This window comes from Pan paniscus, chromosome 18 (assembly GCF_029289425.2).
Source record: "Pan paniscus chromosome 18, NHGRI_mPanPan1-v2.0_pri, whole genome shotgun sequence".
NCBI lineage: Eukaryota > Metazoa > Chordata > Mammalia > Primates > Hominidae > Pan > Pan paniscus.
In genome coordinates, this window is record NC_073267.2 from 11,557,751 (window position 1) to 11,582,251 (window position 24,501).

A 24,501-nucleotide genomic window follows, 5' to 3' on the forward strand; every position below is an offset into this window, starting at 1 on the left:
AGGGGCTGTTTGCTTCTTGAAATTCTGCTAAAAAGCCAGCCAATTACATGCAGGCTGTCCCTTATATCCTAGGTAACCAGCCAGGCATCTTTCCCCTTAGCCTTCCTTTGAAGGTCTTATTCCCCTCTTGCCATCTTTTTTCAGTCTGTCCTTGCTGTGATCGCTGGAATATGGAACACAGAGGGCAACTGAGAAAATCCTTGAATTTGTGAAGTCAAAGACTATTGGGAGGCCATGCCTGCCATTTCCCTGAAAAGCACTTCATTTACCAAATACTAATCAGATTCGAATGGACATCACCCCGGGCGAGTTGTTAAATTATTGCTGTAATTTGAAAAATGAGTGTGTCAGAGTATCGGGGAAGCTCAAGAATCTGGCCAGAGCTGTCATTTGGAGAGGCAGAAGTGGACGTCCTTGGGTGCTGAGGTCCCTCAGGACTCTCCTGGCCCACACCAGTGCCTCCCCACATAGGCACTAGTTGGACAACAAGTGGAAAGATGTGGCCTTCCCTGCTCCCTTTTTTTTTCCTTTTTTTAAACTTATGGTAAAATACGTATAACATAAAATTTACCATCTGAATCATTTCTAAGTGCACATTTCAGTAGTGTTAAGTACATTCAGCTGGGTGTGGTGGTTCACGCCTGTAATCCCAGTACTTTGGGAGGCCGAGGTGGGCAGATCACAAGGTCAGGAGATCGAGACCCTCCTGGCCGACACAGTGAAACCCCGTCTCTACTAAAAAAAAAAAAAAAAAAAAAAACTAGCCAGGCGCGGTGGCGGGCGCCTGTAGTCCCAGCTACTCGGGAGGCTGAGGCAGGAGAATGGCGTGAACCCAGGAGGCGGAGCTTGCAGTGAGCCGAGATCGCGCCACTGCACTCCAGCCTGGGCAGCAGCGCGAGACTCTGTCTCAAAAAAAATAAAACAGTACATTCACGTTGTATAACCATCGCCACCATCTGTCTTCAGAACGCTTTTCATTTTTCATCTTGTAAAACCAAAACTGTGCCCATTTAATAACTCCCCACCCCACCCTTTGATGTTCTGTCTTTATGGGTTTGACTGCTCTAGGTCGTTTATTCAAATGGAATCATACAGTATTGTCTTTTGTGCCTGGCTTGCATCACTTAGCGTAAAGTCTTCAAGGTTCATTCATGTTGTAGCATGTGCTGGGGATTTCCTTCTCTTTCTTTTTTTTAGGCTGAATAATAATTCCATTATATGGCTGGACTACATTTCTTTATCCACTCCTCTGTTGATGGACACTTGGATTGCTTCCACTTTTGGCTATTGGGAATAATGCCGCTATAAACATGGGTATACAAATCCATTCCTGCCTTTGAGGCTTTTGTAGAATTGATAGAGGCTGCAGAGGGTCTGGGTGGTACTGGCCAAAGCAAAATGAGTTGGAGATTTGAGTTCCTGCTCCCAGCTTTGCAGCCTCATGAGCTGTGGGATGGTAATCACATTACTCAGCTCCTAGAGGCTGGAAACTTCAGTTGTGTGATGGGGCCGTACCACCTACAAGGCTAGGCGCTGGAGTGTTGGACATGATGGGCCATGCTGCCTGGCATGGGAACTGATACTGTGCAGGCACTCATTTCCACAACTCAAGGGGGCAGTGCAAAGGAAAGAGCCCACAGTAGCCTGGGGCAGAGACTAATGCCTTGGTACTTCAGTTTCCCCTGCCTTAACATGCAGAGTTGAGGGTACATAAGTATTTCTACCACTGCAGAATATAGAGATGGTTTTAGATGGTACAGGGAGAGCCTTAAAGAATATGGTGGCCAGGCGCAGTGGCTCACACCTGTAATCCCAGCACTTCGGGAGGCCAACACAAGAGGATCACCTGAGCCCAGAAGTTCAAGACCAGCCAGGCAACATAGGGAGACCCCTGTCTGTACAAAAAATAAAAAACTAGCCAGTCACAGTGGTGTGTGCCTGTAGTCCCAGCTACGCTGGAGGCTGAGGTGGAAGGATCCCTTGAGCCCAGGAGGTTGAAGCTACAGTGAACTGTGATCGTGCCACAACTCCAGCCGGGGTGACAGAGTGAGACCTTGTTTCTTAAAAAAAAGAAGATGGTGCAAGAGCTCTAATTCTAAATGATTATCTCCATGGCAGGGGATAGGGTGGGTGGGGGGAGTCTGCATATTTGCTGTGACAGGTATTTAGTACTTGAATACCTCATTCATAAACATGAATCTCCCTTTCATCTCCCTTTCTCAATGCACACAACAGGCCCTAGCACCTTTTTGTTTATTCATCATGTATATTTTTGTAGTTGCTTTCTATTTATACTGGTTTTATGCTTATGGTAATTTTCCCAAACTTTTTATTTGAAAATAATTTCAAATTTACAAAAGGTGCAAAGCCAAAAATAGTATAAAGAACACCTGTTTACCCTTTACCCAGTTTACCCCTGTAACATTTCATACCATTTACTTTCCTATTGTATTTTCTCTGTCTGCACACCCGCCCCACACACCCCACGCACATTCATCGTGCCCCTTTCCTCCTGAAGCATCATGAGCATTTGCTAAGATTAAGGTGTTCTCATTCATGAGCACAGCACAGCTGTCAAATTCATAGTATTCTCCTGCTGTGTTCTTGTTGTATTGGCCTAATAATGTCTTTCTAGCATATTCTCTCCTCCAGTGCAAGGTCCAATCCAGAGGCGGGTGGTGCCTTCCGTTGTCACGCCTCCAGCCTCCTTTACTCCGGAACATTTCCACGATCTCTTTCTCTTTTGCGACATTGACTTTTTTTTGAGGAATACAGAACCTCCTCCTTTTTTTGTTCTAATAAAACGTCCTTCATTTTGTCTTTGTGTGATGTGTCCTTGTGATTAGACTGAGATTATGCGTTCTTGGCTGGAACACGGCATGGGTGATGTCATGCACTTCTCAGGGTGTCACATCTGGAGGCACATGATGTCCTTCTGTCCCTCTTGGGTGATGTTCGTTTTGGTCACATGACTAAGGTGTTGCCCAGTTTCTGTATTGTGTAATGACCTTCCTTTTCTTCCCAACTAATAAGCAGTCCACAGGGAGACACTTTGGGATCATACAGATATTCAGCCCCTTGTTAAAATTCCCCCTTAGATTTGGCATTTGTTGATGATTCTTGCCTGGTTCAGTCACTGTCGTAATGGGCAGGAAAAGATGATTTTCCACGTTCAACATTCTCTCTGTGTTTAAAAGTCAGCCCTTGGCATTCTGTTGTAAGTAAGACCTTTCCCTTCTTCTCATTTATTTATTTATCTCTTATTGGTGTGGACTCATGGATTCCAATTTTCTAATGGTTTATAGTGCATTACTGTATTTAATTATTTTGGTGCTTAAATTGTCCCAGAGTTGGCCTGCAGGAACCCTTTCAAGCTGGCTGTCATGTGCTTGCCTGGTGATTTTTTGAGCAGTCCCTTACACTTTCTGGCATAACATGGTGTTCTGTGTTCATCTAGTACCTCCTCTGCCTGTCCTTGGAATTAACCATTTCTCTGGCTCCTGTCCATGGGCAGGGGTATTAGAGGCCAAGATTTGGGCACTGGATGTGCTCATCGCTACTGAGGTATCTTTGCAGTTTGGCCCTTTCAGTGGAGAAAGCTAGGAAATCTATGTATGTACATATACAAAGTGTACATTTATATGTGCCTACATATACATACATATAAGCATGCGTACACACACGTATTTTAGAAATCATATGTTCATACCAGTACCCCCAATTCCAGTGCATTTACAGGTTTTTTTTTTTCTTGTCCTCTCCCATCTTAGATTTGTATGTTTCTTCTTGTACACTGAGAGCCCTGACTCCTAACAACATCTACTCACTGATTCGCCCAATCTTATAATGCATCTAAAAGCTTCAGAATTGCTTCACTTAGAGTTGTTTATTGCTTAAAAAACAGTTCAGGATGTTTTTGCAATTTTCCCTCCCCCATGCCCACCCCAATACTTTACTTATCCCCATATAGAGGATATATAGCTGAGCACATTAAGTCCTCACTTAACGTCAAGGATAGGTTCTTAGAAACTGTGACCTTAAGGGAAATGATGTATAAAGAAACCAATTTTACCATAGGTGAGTTGATATCAACAGGAGTTAAGTTCATGTGGCATACTTCTGGTCACGAAAACATATCTAACTTCTAAATAAAGGCCCAAAATACTTCTAGCATTAAACATTGAAATAAATGTGAGCTGTACATACCCTTAAGAAAGATTTATGGGCCGGGCACGGTGGCTTACGCCTGTAATCCCAGCGCTTTGGGAGGCCGAGGCGGGCGGATCATGAGGTCAGGAGATCGAGAGGATCCTGGCTAATACGGTGAAACCCTGTCTCTACTAAAACTACAAAAAATTAACCAGGCGGAATGGCACGTGCCTGTAGTCCCAGCTACTCGGGAGGCTGAGGCAGGAGAATGGCGTGAACCCAGGAGGCGGAGCTTGTGGTGAGCCGAGATCACGCCACTGCACTCCAGCCTGGGCGATAGAGTGAGACTCCATCTCAAAAAAAAAAAAAAAGAAAGAAAGAAAGATTTATGAAAACATGTAAGATAATTACCCGATTTTTGGTGAATTAATGAATGAACAGCAGTCATGGTGGTGGTGGGTTAAATCAAGGAATAAATGTTTGCAAAGTGAAAAATCATAAGGAGCACCTCCTTCCTGCACGAGGTTCAAAAACCATCACAAATCTGGTAGGCTTGTTGAATGCTTTCATACCACATCATTTATTGTCGTGCATTTGTATTATTGTCTACTTTATGAATTGTTATTTGACAATCATTTGTATTCATTTATTTTCCAACTCGCATATTTCCAGTTTAAGATCTTTTATGACCGGTGCCTGGGTACTTCAGGACGCCAGGTGGGAGCCAACTCTGGACAGGGCACCATCCTGTCACAGGGCAAACTCACACGCCCCCACACTCACTCAGACTGCGCCTGTGTGGACATGCCAGGGAACCTAACATGTACATCTCTGGGATGAGGGAGGAAACCAGAATATGTGGCAAAAACCCATGCAGACATGGCGAGAACATGCAGACTCCACATAGACGGTGGCCGGGACTGGGAATCAGTTTTTTTCTTTTTATCCTCATCCATGTTATAATGCAACAATGTTGAATGAAATGATGTTATTCAAAGATCTGCTGTATTGTGTTTATAAGCTACTTGGGTTAATCTGAGCATCCTTCCTTTCCCCATTCAGAGTGGATTTGGTATTCATTTAAAATAAATTTGGATTCAGGCTAGGCATGGTGGCTCACACCTGTAATCCCACCACTTTGGGAGGCTGAGATGGGCGGATCATTTGAAATCAGGAGTTTGAGACCAGCCTGGCCAACATGGTGAAACCCCATCTCTGCTAAAAATACAAAAATGAGGCCAGGTGTGCTGGCTCACACCTGTAATCCCAGAACTTTGGAAGGCCAAGGCAGGCAGATCATTTGAGGTCAGGAGTTGGAGACCAACCTGACCAACGTGGTGGAGCCCTGTCTGTACTAAAAATACAAAAAAATTAGCCAGGCATGGTGATGTGTACCTGTAGTCCCAGCTATTCGGGGAGGCTGAGGCTGGAGAATCCCGTTAGACTGGGAGGCGGAGGTTGCAGTGAGCCAAGAGCACGTCACCGCACTCCAGCCTAGGCGATGGAGTGAGACTCTGTCTCAAAAATAAATAAATAAATAAAAATACAAAAATGAGCCGGGCATGGTGGTGCACACCTGTAATCGTAGCTACTCGGGAGGCTGAGGCAGGAGAATTGCTTGAACTTGGGAGGCAGAAGTTGTAGTGAGCTGAGATCATGCCACTGCACTCCAGCCTGGGCAACAGAGTGAGACTCTGTCTCAAAAAAAAAAAAAAAGAAGAAGAAGAATAAGAAATTTGGATTCTTTTTTAAAATTTCCAGTTTAGGCTTCTTCTTTCTCATTCTCATTGATTTAATTTTCATTTTAAAAATTCATGGAATATTAGCAAACTGAAGTATCCTTCCTCCCTTCCACATCCCTTTCATTTAATTCCTGTCATCTCTTATAGATAACCAACTTGATTGTGTACTGAAGAAGTCTCCTTCCTGTGTTTCTTTCTGTAAAAATAAGCAGATTTGTGTATGTTTTCTTCTTTTCCTTTCTTACATACAGGGTAGCATATGTGTTCCTTCCACTTAGCAATGTCTCCGGAAATTACTCCATATCATTTCTCAGATCTTCTTCATTCCTTTTCACAGCTGTGCTGTGTGTATGTACCATAGTTGATTCCATTGGTCTGTTATGCCTGGGCATTTAGGTAGTTTCCAGTATTTTGCAATTACAAAGAATACTACAGTAAATATCCTTGTGCATGTGCAGTTGCATACTTCCAGAGGTGTGTCTTGCGGAGAAAGACCTACAAGTGGGCTGCTAGGTTGTAGAGTATAACGGTGATTTAAACTTTCCTTTTAAGCTGTATTTAAGTGAAAAAAAAAGTAATAGTTCAAATAAAATGAAAAATAGTACAGGTAACACAGAGACGTGACAGAAATCATAAAAGCAAGCAAATAACTGAAGTTTGAGCAAAATGGGCTAAACTATTGCTTCAGTCCCTTCAAACTCCAAATAGTATCATAACTGAGGTTCAGTCAGAGCCCCCTGGGAATCCAGCCTCAGTGCCTCAGTCCCGGCCTTGGGGACCATAGGTGGAACTCTGTATTCACATAGCCTATTGAGCTGCTTTCCTTGGTGGCAGCAGTGTGGCGCCCGCACCTTGGGAGGGAGGCTGGCCAGTGACAACAGGGACGATTGGAGTTGGGGTCCGGAGTGGCACAGAACCATGCCAACTTCAGGTGTAGCACTATGAGGAGGTTCCCTGTGACCCTGATCATCAGGGGAGGTCAGGTCCTCTTTGATATCCTCTTCTAAAGATGATACTCACTTTAGAGCAGTGAGAATCTGGGGAGCCCTTTCCCCCAAAAACCTGCTACCAACTGGTCCCATGCCCACACAGCACTTTGCATAGAGCTTCAGGGAATTGGCAGACCTATAAGGGTTGTTTCAGTACCTATAAGGGTTGTTTGGATAAAACTATCAAAAAGAAGAGCAAGAGACCTTTCCTTGACATTTGAAGATCTGATCCGCATTCATCTAGAAAATTAAGTGGAGCCACTCACTCTACAGCTGTGCTAGCTGGATGAGGACTGTGAGGTGCAGCTGTGCGCACAGGTGTCACAGCCAGGGTGTGGAAATCCCATTTTGTGTGGAGAGGCCCATGTGGGTCTGGTTCTGCGTCAAGATGTGACACGGGGGTTGGGGGTGAGGAAGGGGGAGCGGTCCTGGCTTTGCTGCTGCATTTCCAGCTGTGTTAAGAATCACTGCACTTGTGGGTTTCTGTGCACTCATACTCAATATCCAGGGTTGGACCAGACGGTGGTTTTCAAGCAGTTTTGTGTGAAGCCGTAGAATTCCAGAAAGGGGCCTCATGGAGTGCACGAGGGAGCCCACGGCAGTCAGAGGCATTTGATGCCCACCACCCTTTCCTGGAGCAGCTCTGCGCTCATCTGCTGACTGTGGTGGGATGCCCTGGAAAATTGTCCTGCAAATTAGTATTCAGCTGCTTAAAAAAAAAGTTGGATGAGCTTGGTGCTGAATTGTCTTCACCCTCTTCTCTGCTCCGGAATTCTGCTGGTGTCCAACGAGATTAAGCCAGAAAGGGGACAACTACGTCACAAAGCTTGGCCTCCAGGCCAGGGTGCTAGGGCTTGGCCCTGTAACCTTAGGAAGTACTTGGAGCTGAGTTCCCACTGTGTCAACCAAGCAGGGCAGAGCTGAGCCTGGGGAAGGAGAACTTGCAGCTGGAGGGGAGGTGGGCCTATGCCACGTCCTCTGCCTCATGGGGCAGAGGCCAGAGGCTGGGAGACGAGGAGGAGGCTAGCCTCACAGGCTTGCTTGGGAGTCTTCAGATGTGTGATGGCAAGCCTTGTTAGTAAACACAAGCAAACATATACATATGACATTTAAGCATACATCTCCCAAATATGTGTAAAAATTTATGTATTATCAATTATATATAATATGATCATGCTAGTATTATGGACAGTATAAAACAAAATAGATTTTAAAAGATGAGAAGCGTTAAAAGACCTACTGCCTAGGGAATCATCTTGCATGCCCACTGAGGTCCATACCCACTTTGGAGATGACCAGGGTAGTTGGTGGGCACTAGGTGCCTGAAGGAGGCTGGTGAAGGTGAAAATGGCAGAAAGGAAAGAGTAATGTTTCCCCGACAGCAGTCTGCACCACGTTCGAACTCTTTTTTTTTCTTTTTTTCTTTTTTTTTTTTTTTGAAACAGAGTCTCACTCTGTCACCCAGGCTGGAGTGCAGTGGCCCAATCTTGGCTCACTGCAACCCCCACCCCCTGGGTTCAAGCGATTCTCATGCCTCAGCCTCCCCAGTAGTTGGGATTACAGGCGCCCGCCACCACACCCAGCTAATGTTTGTGACAGGTTTCACCATGTTGGCCAGGCTGATCTCAAACTCCTGACCTCAAGGGATCCTCTTGCCTCAGCCTCCCAAAATGCTAGGATTACAGGCATGAGCCTCCACGCCCAGCCCACATTCCAGCTCTTGGCCATATCTGTGTACTGTTTGCTCTGCTGTTTACGGGATAGCTTTCTTTGAATTGACTCACTTGTTTTTTTCCCAAAATTTAGCCTTATTCTAAGCACTAATATCCACAGAAGGCTTTCTGTGCAGCTAGAATTTTCTTCCAATGCACAATGAAATAAGTACAAAACTATGCAAACAAAGCATTTGTCCACACACCACTTAGAAAGCACTGTTGGCTCCCACCTGTGTGATGGGACCCGCCCTGTGGGAGACTCTGATCTTTGACATCTGACTTCAGATCAGATGGGAGGGAAGGGGGATGGTGAGAGTGAACCTCACATAGGGCCGGGGCCCATGTGAATATCGGGGCGGGGGGGGTGCTCCTCCATGCCAAGGGGTGCCTGCAGGTACAGTCATGCCTAACAGTCTGGGGAGAGTCTCGTGGGGTATGAGATATCTCCCCACGAGAACACTTTGTGACCACATTGATCACAGACTTTGTCGGGGAGTGGCCCACCCCGCCTCAGATCACAGCTACCATGAATCATTGCCACCCGTGCCCGCTGCCAAAACATCTCGTGTTGGGCTAGACCAGTCATTCATTTATCACTTCAAGAGATACTTATTGTGTGCCTACTCTGTGCCAGACACTGGATTAGACAGTGGAGAACAAGACACATAAGACAGCTACAAAACCCCTGTTCTAGTGGAGGAAGGCAGACAGTAAAGAAGCAGAACAATAGAGAATGTAAGAGCCAAGTCACAATAAATGCTATTATTATTAAGTAAAATCAAGATAAGGGGGAGGAAGGACAAATCTCCTCTACAGAAGAATGCCAAATAATTTATGGAGATATGCGAAGACGTTTCAGAACCTAATGTCCCATTCTCTTAAGTGTGGCCTGTGTTTACTGACTTTCTTCCACAGAGTATGGTATGGAAGGAGGAGGAAAAGTGACTTCACAGTGGCGAAAGCTGATGAACATTAGCTTGGCCAAGTATTGGAGATTAACATCAACAGTCATAAGTCATACTGATAGTATGTGCCCTGATAGGATGTGATGAGCAGGGTACTTCCCCTCTGTGGTCCTCCTCCTCAAAACCTGTAACCCCAGTCTAAATAGCAGAAAGACATTGCACAAACCCAGAGTGAGGGACTCTCAAGAATGCCTGACCAGTACTCCTCAAAATGTCCAGGTCATCACAAGCAAGGACAGTCTGAGAAACGTCACATCCAGAGGAACCTAAGAATGAGGACTCAATGTAAAAGGGATCCTGGAACAGAAAAAAGACATTGGGAAAAACTAATGAAATCTGCCCAAAGTGTAGAGTTTAGTTTAGTTAATAACAATTTTTAAAGAGGTATTAAAAAAAAAAAAAAGGCAGGTGAAGGCCGGTGTGGTGGCTCACGCCTATAATCCCAGCACTTTGGGAGGCCAAGGTGGGAGGATCATTTGAGCTCAGAAGTTTGAAACCAGCCTGGGCAACATAGTGAGACCCCACCTCTACAAATACTAAAAAATTAGCTGGGTGTGCTGGCATGTACCTGTGTTCCTAGCTACTCGGGAGCCCAGGTGGTCAAGGCTACAGTGAGCCATGATCACACCACTGCACTCTAGCCTAGGTGTCAGAGCAAGACCCTGTCTCAAAAAAGAAAAAAAAAAAAAAACAGGTGAAGAGGGGGTCCAGGAAGATGTCTCCGTGGAGGCGACATGTGAACTGAGCCTTGAATGATGCACCCCAGTCACACCTGGCTAGGAGAGACCTGGTGTGAGAGCCTTCCAGGCAGAGGAAATTACTGTGTAAAGATCCTTGGATAGAAACAAGCTTGGGCCAGGCGCGGTAGCTCACGCCTGTAATCCCAGCACTTTGGGAGGCCGAGACAGGCAGATCATGAGGTCAGGAGATGGAGACCATCCTGGCCAACACGGTGAAACCCTGTCTGTAATAAAAATACAAAAGATTAGCTGGGCGTGGTGGCGGGTGCCTGTAGTCCCAGCTACTCAGGAGGCTGAGGCAGGAGAATGGCTTGAACCTGGGAGGCGGAGCTTGCAGTGAGCCGAGATCATGCTACTGCACTCCAGCCTGGGCGACAGAGCGAGACTCCATCTCAAAAAAAAAAAAAAAAAAAAAAAATGGAGACAAGCTTGGGATGTTCAAGAGATAGTGAGAAGCCCAGCACAGCTGGAGCAGCATGAGCCAGCCAGGCAGGGATGGCCGGGAGGTAAGGTCAGAGGTGGACTGGGGCCAGGCCGTGTGTTTGGATTTCATCTTGAGAGTGATGAGTAGGCACTGGGAGTTTTGAACAGAGGAGTGACATGAGCTAATTTCATTAAAATCACTTGGGTTTGTGTGGAGAATACATTAGGGTGGCAGAAGAGGTGGCAGACGTCCCTGCATGAGCCAGGGGGAGGGAGACCATGGCAGAGGCGGTGTCTGAGCCCAAGGTATGTGTTCACATCCCTCTGGAAACAGAATTGCAGGTTCACATTTTATCATCTCTTTTAACCCCCTGTATGTCTCCCGAAGGTGGGGAAAAAGATGTGAACTCTGAGTGCCAAGGGCTGACTGTTTGAAAGTCCACACCCGCACAGCCAAGAACTCTGATGGGGACACCATAAAGCCCAACCCTCATCCATCTTTAATTCAAGATGTTTTCTTTGGTGGTTCATAACTTTTTCTGAAAAATAAAAATGCACACCATGCTTAAGCTGATTGCTGCAGGTTACCCTTGTTTAATGGGGAGAAAAAATGAGGTTCCTAATCTCTCTCTGCCTTCTGGAAGTTGTAAGTAAAAAAGGAAAACAAAAGGCTTCAGTCACATCAGAGCTTTCTATTAAAAATGTAAGCAGCTTTAGGCCAGACATGGTGGCTGACGCCTGTAATCCCAACACTTTGGGAGGCCGAGGTGGGTGGATCACCTGAGGTCAGGAATTCGAGAGCAGCCTGGCCAACATGGCGAAACTCTGTCTCTACTAAAAATACAAAAATTAGCTGGGTGTGGTGGCAAGCGCCTGTAATCCCAGCTACTCAGGAGGCTGAGACAGGAGAATCACTTGAACCCTGGAGGCGGAGGTAGCAGTGAGCTGAGATTGCGCCACTGCCCTCCAGCCTGGGTGACAAGAGCAAGACTCCGTCTCAAAAAAAAAAAAAAAAAAAATGTAAGGAGCTTTAGAATATTGTCAGTGAGGTTGATTATGTTTATCAACCACATGTCATATCTTCTCAGCTGCCTGAAATCCTTTGGGAAGGAAATGTGGTATCAATAAAGTAAAAAAGACGATTTTAAACTCTCGAAATAGAATAAATGATTGCAATTTGTGTTTTGTTGTCAAAGACAGGAACACGTTTCTTGGTGTTGCCGTGATGAATGGAAAGAGAGGCTTCGGCCTCTGTCTTATTTCCACCCCAGTGTGTCTCTGGTGTTCAGGTCACTGCTGTCGGACATGTGCTTGATGTGTTTGGAGTCATTTATGCATATTTATTCTCCAACATGAGCATGTGTATAAATCTAGGGCTGAAAAGCTGTCTGGACTCATCCCAGTCTCCATTTTGGCTTCCAGAGATCGAGATGGTGATCATGGAGCGTAGCAAGCTCTCAGAGCTGGCCGCCAGCACCTCCGTGCAGGAGCAGAACACCACGGACGAGGAGAAAAGCGCTGCCGCCACCTGCTCTGAGAGCGCGCAATGGAGCAGGTAGCTGCCCGAGAGGTCGATGCTGAGTGCTCTCTCAGGGAAGAGGAGAGGGCTCAGTGGGGCGGTTGAGCCCTAGGGCCAGAGCCTCTTCTGTCCCTCAGCCCGACCATGCTGCCTCCCTTTCTTTCCCTGCTTCTCCAGCTCTGGCCACCCAGAGGCATGGAGACGGAGCCATCACTCAACACTGTAATGCTCACTCCTTTGCAAAGAGATTCGCCAGGATAGCGTAACTCTCCCTGCCCTGCTCCTGGCACTTTGGAGCTTGGCTCTGTCTAAAGGACATGGGTTGCTTCACATTGGCTGCTCCTAGAAATGCTCTGCTGCTCCGAGGAAGGATCCCCTCAGTAGCTGGGCTTGGATCTCCCTGCCTGGTTCATTCCCTGCCCTGCACACACAAACACATACCCCATCTATAGGGCCTGCCCTCTTGACTTGGCCGCATGAGTTGGTGCTGCCATCCACCTTTGACTTTTTGCCTGATTGTTCATTTCATCGATGGCCATCTGTAGCTACATCTTCTTAAACCTGGGTGACCCCAGATTTCCTGGAACCTTGCCATAGCACCAGCCCCTCCACAATGAGATTGGAGGGAAGGCTACTCCCAGCGTATGCTGGTAGCTGGTAGCAGGGCTTCATTTCAGAGTTATTTCCTTATCTCGCAGCCCCACTGCACAGACCCCTGCAACAGCCTCCTGATTAGCACTACCTTCCTGTTCATAAATGCACCACACCAGGATTTCTCTGTCAGCCTGCGAGGCATTCACTTCCTCAGCCCCTAGGGAGGGGTGGTGGAAATACACACGGCCCCCCATCCTCTTTAGTAATCCAACTTCAAGTGAAGATGTGAAGTCCACTAATTTTTTTCCTCCACATCTTATTTGTCTCTTTGCTTGGCAAATGTTTCATTGACTTAACAGATGGGATTAATTTTTATCAGATGTGCAAGGGAGCCATTTTTAGTTTTTGCTAAATAAAAAAATAGTGGAGTACAAAGACCTTTTAGATTTTGCTTCACAGCAAAAAATGTAACTCCCAAAGCTCTGAAAAATAAGTAATTCTAAACACAGACGGTTGGGGACAACCCTGACACAGCATTCTTTAGACTATAAATAATTAGAAGAGCCCCAAATAACCAGTAGTGGGGTGTTGCTTAAGCAAAGGAAGAGGTATCTGCTTAATGGAGGATTAGGCCAGGCATGGTTGTTCACACCTGAAATCCTAGCGCTTTGGGAGGCCAAGGCGGGAGGATCACTTGAACCCAGGAGTTTGTGACTGGCCTAGTCACATAGTGAGACCCCATCTTTACGAAAAAATTAAAAAATTAGCCGGGCATGGTGGCAGGTGCCTGTAGTCCTGGCTACTTGAGAGGCTGAGGTGGGAGATTGCTTGAGGCAGAGAGGTCAAGGCTGCAATGCACTATGATTGCACCACTGCACTCCAGCCTGGGCAACAGAATGAGACTCTCGCTCAAAGAATATCTGCGGCTGCTTTTAGGTGAATACTGCCATGATGTGTTCAGTTCCTTAGGATTTGATAAATGGAAACAGAGAACATACTTTTTGTAGTATGGTAATACTGTGGCTTTGCTAATGGAAGAGAAACACCCATGTATTTCTCCCGCCACCAAAAAAAGGGTTAAAAAAACAGACCAAAATGTTATGTTTGAATATTGGGGTTGATGACTTCTTTTTTTCTGAATTTTGGTGGAGAGAAGGGTTTTCTTAGAGTTGATTGAGATTGTTTCTTAACTTTGGGCATCTTGAAGCACATGGCTTCTAATGGAAGCTGATTCAGTTGCCTTGAGTTAGGCCGCATGCAGTCCTGGGAACCTCCAGGCCAGATTTCTGCTAGACTGTGAGACTGAATGCCGGGTTAGAGACTGGCCCAGGTGGAGAGCAGCTTTCTCCTTTGTCAAGGTATCGAGTTGCAGCTTGTAAGAAACTGCCACTGCCCTCTGTCCCCCCACTTCTTGGCAGGGAGGCGGGAAGGCAGGGAGTGGGAAGGAAGGTGGCTGTTTGTTCTCTAGGCTGTGAATTGGATCTTGGCGTTGGTCCACTTGCCCCAAGAAACAGCGTGGTAAAAAACAGACTGTTTTTATATTCCCCATATATTATGGGCTCTATCTGCACTGGGGGTTAAATATAGGCCTAAGAGGCCAGGTGCAGTGGCTCACGCCTGTAATCACAGCACTTTGGGAGGCCAAGGTGGGCAGATCATGAGGTCAGGAGATCGAGACCATCCTGGCTAACACTGTGAAACCCCGTCTCTACTAAAAATACAAAAAATTAGCTGGGCGTGGTGGCGAGCGCTTGTGGTCCCAGGTACTCAGGAGGCTGAGGCAGGAGAATAGCGTGAACCCAGGAGGCAGAGCTTGCAGTGAGCCGAGATCACACCACTGCACTCCAGCCTGGGCAACAGAGCGAGATTCCATCTCAAAAAAAAAAAAATATATATATATATATATATGTATACATAGGCCTAAGAAACTTAAAGCTTTCAAAACATTGTTTCTTTTCTTAAAAAAAAAAGTTTAAAATTATGAAAGTATGCAAAATGTTAAAAAGCATAAAGGGGGAAAAAAGTCTTCATTGCTAACATTCAGAATCAGGGGGACTACCATTTTGGTTATTTTTTTTTACCAGTTTTTTTTTTTTTTTTTTTTTTTTCCTATGTGAACTTTCTGGGAATTTCACCCTCCCTTCTCCCAGAAGCTTGGACCGTATTGTGTCTATAATTTTGTATTCTTTTTTTCCATCTAATATCAACTCCCAAGCAAACTTTTCACCTTATTCTACCCTGTGTAAACAAAACGCTTAATGGTTTTATGATACTTCATCTCATAAAAGATGGTACCCACCCAGCTATTGGCATTTCGTTATTCATATTATTCCCAAATGAAAATATAATCCAAATTTCAAGCAGCTGATTTACAAGAAAATGTTATCCTACTCCTAAGTCTGGAAGTGTTATTGCTGGAGGCTTTCAAAACCCAAATCTACACATGGCAAAACTATTAACACATCTGAAAGGTGGTGCCCCATCTGGGGCTGTGGAGAAATGGGGATGGAACATAAATGTCCCCTTTAAGATTTTCATTTTTTTTTTAGTTTTTGTGTGTCACGTGTGTGTTTGAAATGTTATGACAAGTACATTTTTCCTACTTTTTTTTTTTGCATTTTTCAATGAAATATTTTGTATCAGAGATACATGTATAGAGTCAAAAATTCAAAACTGTGTCAAAGGTTATATAGTGAACACTCCCTGTTTCTCCCCAGTCCCCTTTCACTCCCCGTAGGCATCCAATGTTCATTGGAGCTTGGGTGTCCTTCCAGAAATTAAATGTGCCCTTGGTCACTCATGAAGGTGCTCTGTTCTCTTGGCCTCAGCCTGGCATTCAGAGGGGGCAGCCACAGACAGTGGGAGGATCAGAGCCTCTGGCCTGTGGGCCAGACGTGTGCATATTCTATTCTCCTGGTGTTGAAGAGTATTTTTCTGTGAGGCCCTTCACCTGGAAAGGCAGCATTTGGGATGTGCCATTTCCGATTCTTGCAGCCTCTCTACAGATCTCACCCACAAAGCATCAGAGGTGAGAGACCTCACTATCGACTCTTCGCAGTCAGAGAAAGTCAGCCTGAGAAATTGCTGGGTCAGGACCCTGCCAAAGTGAAATCATGAAGTAGTGCCCTTGGTATATTAAAAATAGAAATCAAATAGCAGCTCCCATGCATTGGCACCGTCCACAGTGCCTGACCCTGTGCTAAATGCTTTTCAGTCTTCATTGCGCTTGAATCCTCACAATAATCCTGCAGGGTTGGACTCCACCTCATACAGATGGGGAAATAGGTTTTATGTGACTTGCCCAAGGGTTTGCTGAATAAAAAGCTAAGAAGAGGCAGAATCAGAATTTGAACCCAGACAGTCTGGCACTAGGGCTCATGTTCTTGAACTTGTTTGGATTGTTGTTTGTGCCTTGTGTGACATCACACTGTCCTGTTTTCTTCATTGGCTTGTGACACACATCGCTTTGCATTGATGTCTGTTTGTTCTGTGTCTACCAGCTGACACGGGAGCTTTGGTGTGGGGAGTTTGTATAATTGATTCCCTGTGTCTGGAATACCTGGTGAATGATTGTTGTGTGACTAAGCAAGCAGTCTGTTCCTTGGTCAGGTTCCCCTCTGGATAGCATCTTCCCCAGGCAGAGCCTGTCTCTCATTTGTCTGTGTCCTCAGTGCGTGGTGCTGGACCAGGCACACAGTTGTGGCCTAAAGAGCTGTGTCAAAGGCAGCTAGCACCCCATGTGCAGGTTAGAGAGGGGAGGTGTTCACCCTTGTGCACCATGAGGCTCATACATGCCCCTCCTCTTTTCCAGACCCTTCCTGGATATGGTGTACCACGCGCTGGACAGCCCGGATGATGATTACCATGCCCTGTTCGTGCTCTGCCTCCTCTATGCCATGTCTCATAATAAAGGTAAGAACCCTTGCCTTGCCTGACTTCCTTGCTGGGCCCTGCATACCCATAGCATCCTTCCCCTCTGCTGCATGGAGGACAAAGAAAGGTGCTTTCTGTACAGAATTTCCTTTCTGGTTTTGGTGGTCCTTTTTGGTTTTGACTCCCGTTCCTCTTTAGCTTCTTTAGAATTTCTCAGGTGTTTTTCTACCAACTGAAGCCACAGGAATTGGTTACTCAGGCAATATGGAGGAAGGTGACTTGAGTGCCTAACCCAGGATGACTATATTCACCCTGTGGTTTTCTTTTGACCCCTTGATTTACAACTTACTTAGCATCTGACCTCTTTCCTAACATCAGAACTGAAATCAGTCAAATTGTAATCTTGGTTTTGCTATTTATAACACTTGGTGTTCTTATGCTGGGTTCAGAGCTGAAATAGACCCTGGGTGGACTTGGTGGAAGCGTAGGTTTCCTTTCTGAAGAAAGGTGTGGTTCTCTGGCTTCCCCTATTAAGGCTACTTGGCCAGGATCCCACTCCCATGGGGTTGACAGGTTTTGTTGGGATTCATTCATTCACCGCCTTGCTGCCGACCCCTGGGAATAGTTACTGTTGTTTGCCCCACCTGGCTTGACATGGGCACGTTCTGAAACCTCCACATCAGAATCTCTTCAAAGAAGAATTCAGGAATATTCCTTCTAACCCCTGCCAAGAGCTAGGCTTGGCATAGTAAAAAAAATCAAGTGATATTTTAGTAGGTTTTTTATAAGCTTATTGGGGAGTAGATAGAGTTGGGTTTTACTAAGACAGCCTATGGCTAGAGGCATTAGAACATACATGATATAACTAAGTTTATGTGTTCTTAAATCATTAATCATGATAAATAAGTTGATTGGTGGCAGAAGGGTATATAGGGAAAAAGTTTCCCACCTTTGACCCCAGCTCTCCTCTTCAAAGGCAGTTCCTGCTACCGGTTTCTCTTGTGTCTTTTTAAAGATAGCCAAACAAACCCAAGTAGGAGTATATATGGTTTTATTTGTATGACTGCCCACTTAGCTGTAAATGGAGATACCCATATTGTGCTTTCTACCTTGCTCTGCTCACATCATCATATTTCAGCACATGGGTTCACATCCATAGAGAACTGCCATTCTTTTTTATCAATGTGTGAGCAAATCATAGATATTAAGGATTTTTGCATCTATGTTCATGACTGATACTGGTCTGTAGTCTTCTTGTAATTCTCTTGTCTGGTTTTGCTATCAGGGTTATGCTCACCTTATAGAATGAATTGAGAAATATTCTCTTCTCCTTGATTTTCTGGAGGAATTTTTGTAGTATTATTTCTTCCATAAATATTCCTTTAACCAGTGAAGCCATCTGAATATGGAGTTGTCTTTGGTGGAAGGTTTTTAACCACTCAATTTCTTCAGTAGGCATAGGGCTTTTTAAGGTTACATATTTCTTCTTGAGTGAGCTTTGGTAACCTGTGTCTTTTAAGGAATTTGTCATTTCATCTGAACTGTCAAATTTATTGGCATAAACTTTATGATTTTCCTTTATTAGCTTTTTAATGTCTGTAGGATCTGTAGTGATGTTCCCTCTCTGATTGATGGTATTGATAATTTAGGTCTTCATTTTTTTTCCTAATCATTTTGGCTAGAGGATTATTAATTTTATTGCTACCCTCTATTGTTCTGCTGTTTTTGATTTTGTTGATTTCTGTTCTTATGTTTGTTTGGGTTTTTTTTTTTTTTTTTTTTTTTTTGCCTTCTGCTGCTTCCAATTTAATTTACTTTTTGTTTTATAACTTCTTATAAAGACGCTTTAGGCATTGTGGGAAGCACTTTATTGTCCACAGCCAAGCTGCTTGTGATGAAACTGTAACTTACAAGAAAAGGGCTGGGTTTTAAAAATGACACAGGCTCTAAAAACCCTGGAAGCGGTGCAACTTTTGGCAGGAATCGGGGTTAGCAGGACCTCAACGGCTCACTGTGGCTAAGTGAACGCTGACTGGGTCCTCCAGCGTGAGCTAGAACAGACGTCTCTATGGTCAAGTAAACAGCACGCGTGCTGTCTTCCCCATGTGGTGGGGTTGCGCATGATCAGTAGCTGCACCACTAGAAAGATGGCGGAGGAAGAGCAAAGAAAAATCCCTTTGGTTCCAGAAAATCTCCTGAAAAAGAGGAAGGCTTATCAAGCACTCAAAGCCACCCAGGCAAAGCAGGAACTTTTGGCAAAGAAGGAGCAGAAGAAAGGAAAAGGGCTCAGGTTTAAGCGACTGGAATCATTCCTACATGATTCCTGGCGGCAGAAACGTGACAAGGTGCATCTCAGACGACTACAAGTGAAACCTCATGCCGTGGAATTGCCAGATAAACATTCCTTGGCCTTTGTTGTACGCATCGAAAGGATTGATGGCATGAGTTTACTGGTGCAGAGAACCATTGCAAGACTTCGCCTAAAGAAAATTTTTAGTGGTGTCTTTGTAAAAGTCACCCCCCAGAATCTAAAAATGCTGCGTATAGTGGAACCTTATGTGACCTGGGGATTTCCAAATCTGAAGTTTGTCCGAGAACTCATTTTGAAACGTGGACAAGCCAAAGTCAAGAGTAAGACCATCCCTCTGACAGACAACACAGTGATTGAGGAGCACCTGGGGAAGTTTGGCATCATTTGCTTGGAAGACCTCATTCATGAAATTGCATTCCCAGGGAAGCATTTCCAGGAGATCTCATGGTTCTTGCGCCCTTTCCACCTCTCAGTGGCCCATCATGCTACCAAAAATAGAGTGGGCTTCCTCAAGGAGATGGGCACACTTGGCTATCGGGGTGAACGCATCAATCATCTCACCCGCCAGCTGAACTAGACCCAGGTGCCAAACTGCAGTATATTTTTGATCAATGAAGTGGAAGCATGTGTTTTGTTGTTTTGGGAATTTTTATCAAGTGTCTTCAGAGAAGATTATTTCCTGCTCTATCTTCAAAAACTGGAAAGGAAGGGTCAAAGAAAAGACAGTAGCTGGCTGGGCGTTGTGGCTCATGCCCGTAATCCCAACACTTTGGGAGGCTGAGGTGGGCAGATCACTTGAGGTTGGGAGTTCGAGACCAGCCTGACCAACATGGAGAAATGCCATCTCTACTAAAAATACAAAAATTAGCCGGGCATGGTGGCGCATGCCTGTAATCCCAGCTACTCAGGAGGCTGAGGCAGGAGAATCGCTCAAACGTGGGAGGCGGAAGTTGCAGTGAGCCGAGATCACGCCATTGCACTCCAGCCTGGGCAACGAGCGAAACTCCGTCTCAACAAAAAGAAAAGACAGTAGCTTATGTTCATGTCAAGCACCTCTCATCAGAGTCTAGTTCCAAGGAAAAATTCCAGCGTTTTCTACATTGGGTGCTGCGTCGTCTGAAATCGGCACATTCCATGGAGGAAGGAGTCCTGCTTTGTTGCATCTATCCTAGGGTTTAATGTTGGTAAATGAGTCACTCTAGCATTTGTACAAGGCTCCCTAAGACTCCTGCAGCAGTCGACCAAGCCCAAGGACATAATTGAATCTGGAGAGTCCTGGAGCCTTGTTTTGAAAAAGACTTGAAATACACATAGGAAGAAAGGCATAAAAATAAAGGTTCACTTGTCTCTGCTGTGAAAAAAAAAAAAAAAGAAGCTCTAATTATTGATTTTAATAGTAGGAAGGTTTGATCATTGATTTTTTAAGCAAATCAGCTTATTTTTTTAAATTAACATACCATAAAATTAACTCATTTTTGTATTCTGTGAATTTTGGGACATGTGTGGATAGGTGTGAACACCACATAATCAGGAGATAGTACAGTTTCATTATCAGAAAAATATCCCTCAGGCTATTCCCTTTCCAGTCGTTGATTTTTAAACCTTTCTTCTCTATGACTTTAATGCTATTAATTTCCCTGTAAGCACTGCTTTACCTGCATCCAGTAAATTTTAACATATGAGGTTCATTCAGCTTAAAATTTTATACAATTTCCCTTTTGATTTCTTGTGTTTTGTCATGTGTATAATTTCTAGCTGTGTTTCTCTTATTGATTTTTCTCCTGCTTTTGGATTCCTTCCCCCATTTTTTGCATGCCTGGTCATTTTTGATTGGTTGACAGTTACTGTGGTTTTTACACAGTTGGATGCTGGATTCTTCCTGTAAATATTTTTGGGCTGATGGTTCAGTTAATTGGAGTTGGTTTGATCCTTTTTTGAGGCTTGCTTTTAAGCTCTGGGAGAGCTGGTCCAGACAGCCTTCAGTTTAGGGCTCACTTCGCCCTATTACTGAGACATTACCCTTCTGAGACTCTACTGTGTCCCATGGTGAGGTGGTCTCTCCACACTGGCCCCCCCAGTGTGAGCTCCAGGAATTGTTCCACAGGCTTCATTCTGGCAGGTCTTTCCCTTTCTTCATGTGCATGCACAGACCAGAACACAGCAAGGTTCTAAAGGAACCCTCTGCACATGTCTGAGCTCTCTCTCTGCAGCTCTCTCTTCATTTCTCTTGTCCACGAATTTTAACCCCTTGATCTCCCTGAACTCCAGACTCTGCCTTCTCTGAGAGAACCACAGTCTTTGGGTTTTCTATCCCTTTGCTGAGGCCCGGATACTCTCACTGGACAGCAAGCTGGAGCAATCACTGGGCCACCGCCTTTGTGCTTCTCCCTCTCAGGGATCTCTCTCTTATGCTGCCTGTTCATCCAGAGTCTATAACCATTGTTTTGTATATATTGTCTTGCTTTCTAAGTTGCCTGAATTAGTAGAATAAATTCAGTCCATCTTGGCCAGAAGCATAGCACCTTTAAAGAAAAAGTTTGATTGAAGTCTAATTGATATGCAATAAACTGAACATATTTAAGGTGCACAATTTAATATTTTGACATATGTAAATACCCATGAAATCATCACCATGATCAAGACGGTGTATAATCCAGCATCCCAAACATTTCCTCATTCCCCTCCCTTGCTTCCCACACCCCTCTCCCCAAGTAACACCAATCTGCTTCCTGTCATTCTAGATTAGTTTTGCACTTTCTAAAATTTTGTATAAACAGAGTCATGCAACATGTACTCCTCTTCATGTGACTTCTTTCAATCCACATAATTATTTTGAGATCCATCATGATGTTGTGTGTATCTGTAGTTCATTTCTTCTTGCTGAGTAACATTCCATTATATGAACATACCACAGTTTATTCATTCATCTGTTAATGGAAATTTGGGTTGTTTCCAGTTTTGGACTATTACCAACAAAGCTGCTGTGAGCATTTGTGTGGCCCCATACAATGTATGCCCATACAGAGAGTTGTATGAGCATATACATTCTTTTCTCTTGGATAAATACCTAGGAATGGAATGGCTGAATCATATTTCCCATATAATTATGGGAGATATGTGTATGTTTGCTTTTATTTTAAGATACTGCCAAACTGTTTTCCAAGATGCCTATATAATTTTATATCCCATCACCAGTGTACAAGAGTTCTAGTTCCTTTACCTCCTTTCCAACATTTGGTGTGGTCACCTTTTTAGTTTTCACCATTCTAATAGGTTTGCAGTGGTATCTTATGATCTTAATTTGCATATCCCTAATGACATTGAACATCTTTTCATGTGTTTCTTTTGCCATACATGTCTTTGTTAGTGAAGAGTCTTTTCGAATCCTTAGCCCATTTTTTAAATTGAATTGAGTAAAAAAAATATTGTGTTTCAAGACTTTTGGGTTTTTTTGTTTTGTTTCTTTTAAGACGGAGTCTCACTCTGTTGCCCAGGCCAGAATGCAATGGTGCAATCTTGGCTCGCTGCAACTCCGCCTCCCAGGTTCAAGCAATTCTCCTGCCTCAGCCTCCAGAGTAGCTGGGACTACAGGTGTGCGCCACCACGCCCGGCTGATTTTTGTATTTTTAGTAGTGACAGGGTTTCGCCATGTTGGCCAGGCTGGTCTCGAACTCCTGACCTCAAGTGATACACCCGCCTCAGCCTCGAGAGTTCTTTATGTATTTTGAATGCAAGTCCTTTATCAGAGGCATTTAGCAATGATTTCCCCCAAGTCTGTGGCATGTCTTTTCATTTTCATAACAACATCTTGGGAAGACCAGATGTTTTTTAATCTCCATGAGGTTCCTGTGGCACTTTTTAATACCGCCTTTTCTCTGTATTTTTTCTCTCCCATTCTGGACTGCTAGGCCTTGGAAGGCAGAAACCATGTGCTCCCTGCAGTACCTAGCCTACCGCCTGGCACTCAGTCAGTGCTCAGCCAGAGTTTGCTGATTGGTTGCTGCTCAGCTATGTGGCACGTCCCCAAGGCCATCTCTTCTTGGCAGCTTGTAGCTCAGGGCTTCAGCAAAGAAGGTGCTGTCTGTGTGGTGTAGATGCCAGGCTCCATGGGACAGTGGGCAAGCTCCTCATCTTGGTGACTGGTGTTCTCCATGGGCTTCCTTCCTGCAGCCCTGACCTGTACGGGGAGCAGAGACATCATGGCTTACTGGGTGTGCTGCTGTGCACCTTCATCCATCTTATGCGCTGGAGAGACCACTCACCTGTGTTCCCGCCTGGGCATCCTACCTCTTTTTCTTGGGAATTTCTTCTTGGAAGAGTAGAACTGTATATTCAAGGAAATTGAATTCCTTCTCCCATTTTCTGCTAATGCTATGCATGTATTGATTCATTCATTCTTCCAACAAATATTTTGGAAGCCCCTGTTAGATGCCAGGCACTGGGATCAGTACTGGGGATGCAGTGGTGAACCAAACAAATGCTTTCATGGAATCTGGATTCTCTTAGAGGAGACAGACAGTAAACTAGTAACCAAGTAAAATAATCCCATGTAGCGAGAAGTGCAACAGTGAAAGTAAAACTAGGTAATGTGGTGGGGCAGGCTGAGGGTAGAGGGTACTACATCCGCCTGAGCAATCAGGAGAGGCCTCTTGGAGGCTTAAGTGATCAGGAGGAATAGCCTTGCAGTTTCTGATGAATTTCCTCATGTAATTAGTTATTCAGCAAATGCATGTGGAGCACCGGCCGTGTGCCAGGCAGTGTGCTCAACATGGGGACTACAAACTCCAGGCAGACCAACCCAGGCCCTTGCCCAAGAAAGCATCAGTCATTCTTCGACAGAAAAGTCCTACGAGGAGGCTGTCAGCACAATAGTGGGTCACTTGCCTGGTGGTGAGCATGGACTCTGCCCGCAGGAGTGAGGACCCGTTTCCTGAGGACACCCGGGCTATGGTAGAGGGCAGAGCAAGAAGGGGCATGAGAGCCTGTGGCATATCCGTCAGATCACTGCCCGTTCCCTAGGGTGAGCGGCAGCATGTCCGAGGCAGCGGGTGCCCCAAGAGGCAGGCATCTGGAGCCAGTCTGCAGGGGGTGGCACAGGCAGTGACTGAACTGTGTTCCTATGAGCCATGTGGGGCTGCTGGGGGGCAGTTGGTCAGTTAGTGAGCTGACCCACTCTGCACCTCTCAGAATGGGTTTGCAGTAATTCAGCCAGCGGGTGGGAGGGATGAGAGGTGAAACTGAGAGGCTTTCTTATCATTCAGCAGATACTTGCTGAGCGCTTGCCAGGGCAAGGCCCCGTCATAGGCACTCAAACAAGCCCAGATGAGTCTCACTGAAGTGAACAAGAAGATTAATTGTGACTGTGACAAATGGTAGAAGGAAATGAACAGGGTGGAGTGATGAGGAAGCCTAGTGGTTGTGCTGCAGGGGTTACTAGGTGCTAGTCAGGGTGGTCAGGGAGGGCTCCTCTGAGGAAGGACC

The 24,501-nt window shown here is 45.1% G+C and overlaps 2 protein-coding genes across 8 annotated transcripts in view; both read left to right on the plus strand.

Moving 5' to 3' along the window:
• Positions 1-24,501, plus strand: part of CLEC16A (C-type lectin domain containing 16A) — a 236,640-nt gene that overhangs the window by 62,696 nt on the left and 149,443 nt on the right. For all 7 annotated transcript variants that reach the window (XM_055099547.2, XM_055099552.2, XM_008960366.5 and 4 more), the window contains exons 11-12: positions 12,146-12,278; positions 16,648-16,748. In XM_055099547.2, the coding sequence (XP_054955522.2) occupies positions 12,146-12,278; positions 16,648-16,748 (234 nt within the window). The remainder of the gene's footprint in view (positions 1-12,145; positions 12,279-16,647; positions 16,749-24,501) is intronic.
• Positions 17,020-22,742, plus strand: LOC100972891 (ribosomal protein uL30-like). The gene has a single exon (XM_055099553.2). It carries the CDS (start codon positions 18,830-18,832, stop codon positions 19,595-19,597), a length of 768 nt encoding a protein of 255 aa, XP_054955528.1. The 5' UTR covers positions 17,020-18,829; the 3' UTR covers positions 19,598-22,742.

Bases quoted from the DNA above. Each gene is read 5' to 3' on its own strand.
- LOC100972891 (XM_055099553.2), top strand. From the start codon at position 18,830: ATGATCAGTAGCTGCACCACTAGAAAGATGGCGGAGGAAGAGCAAAGA.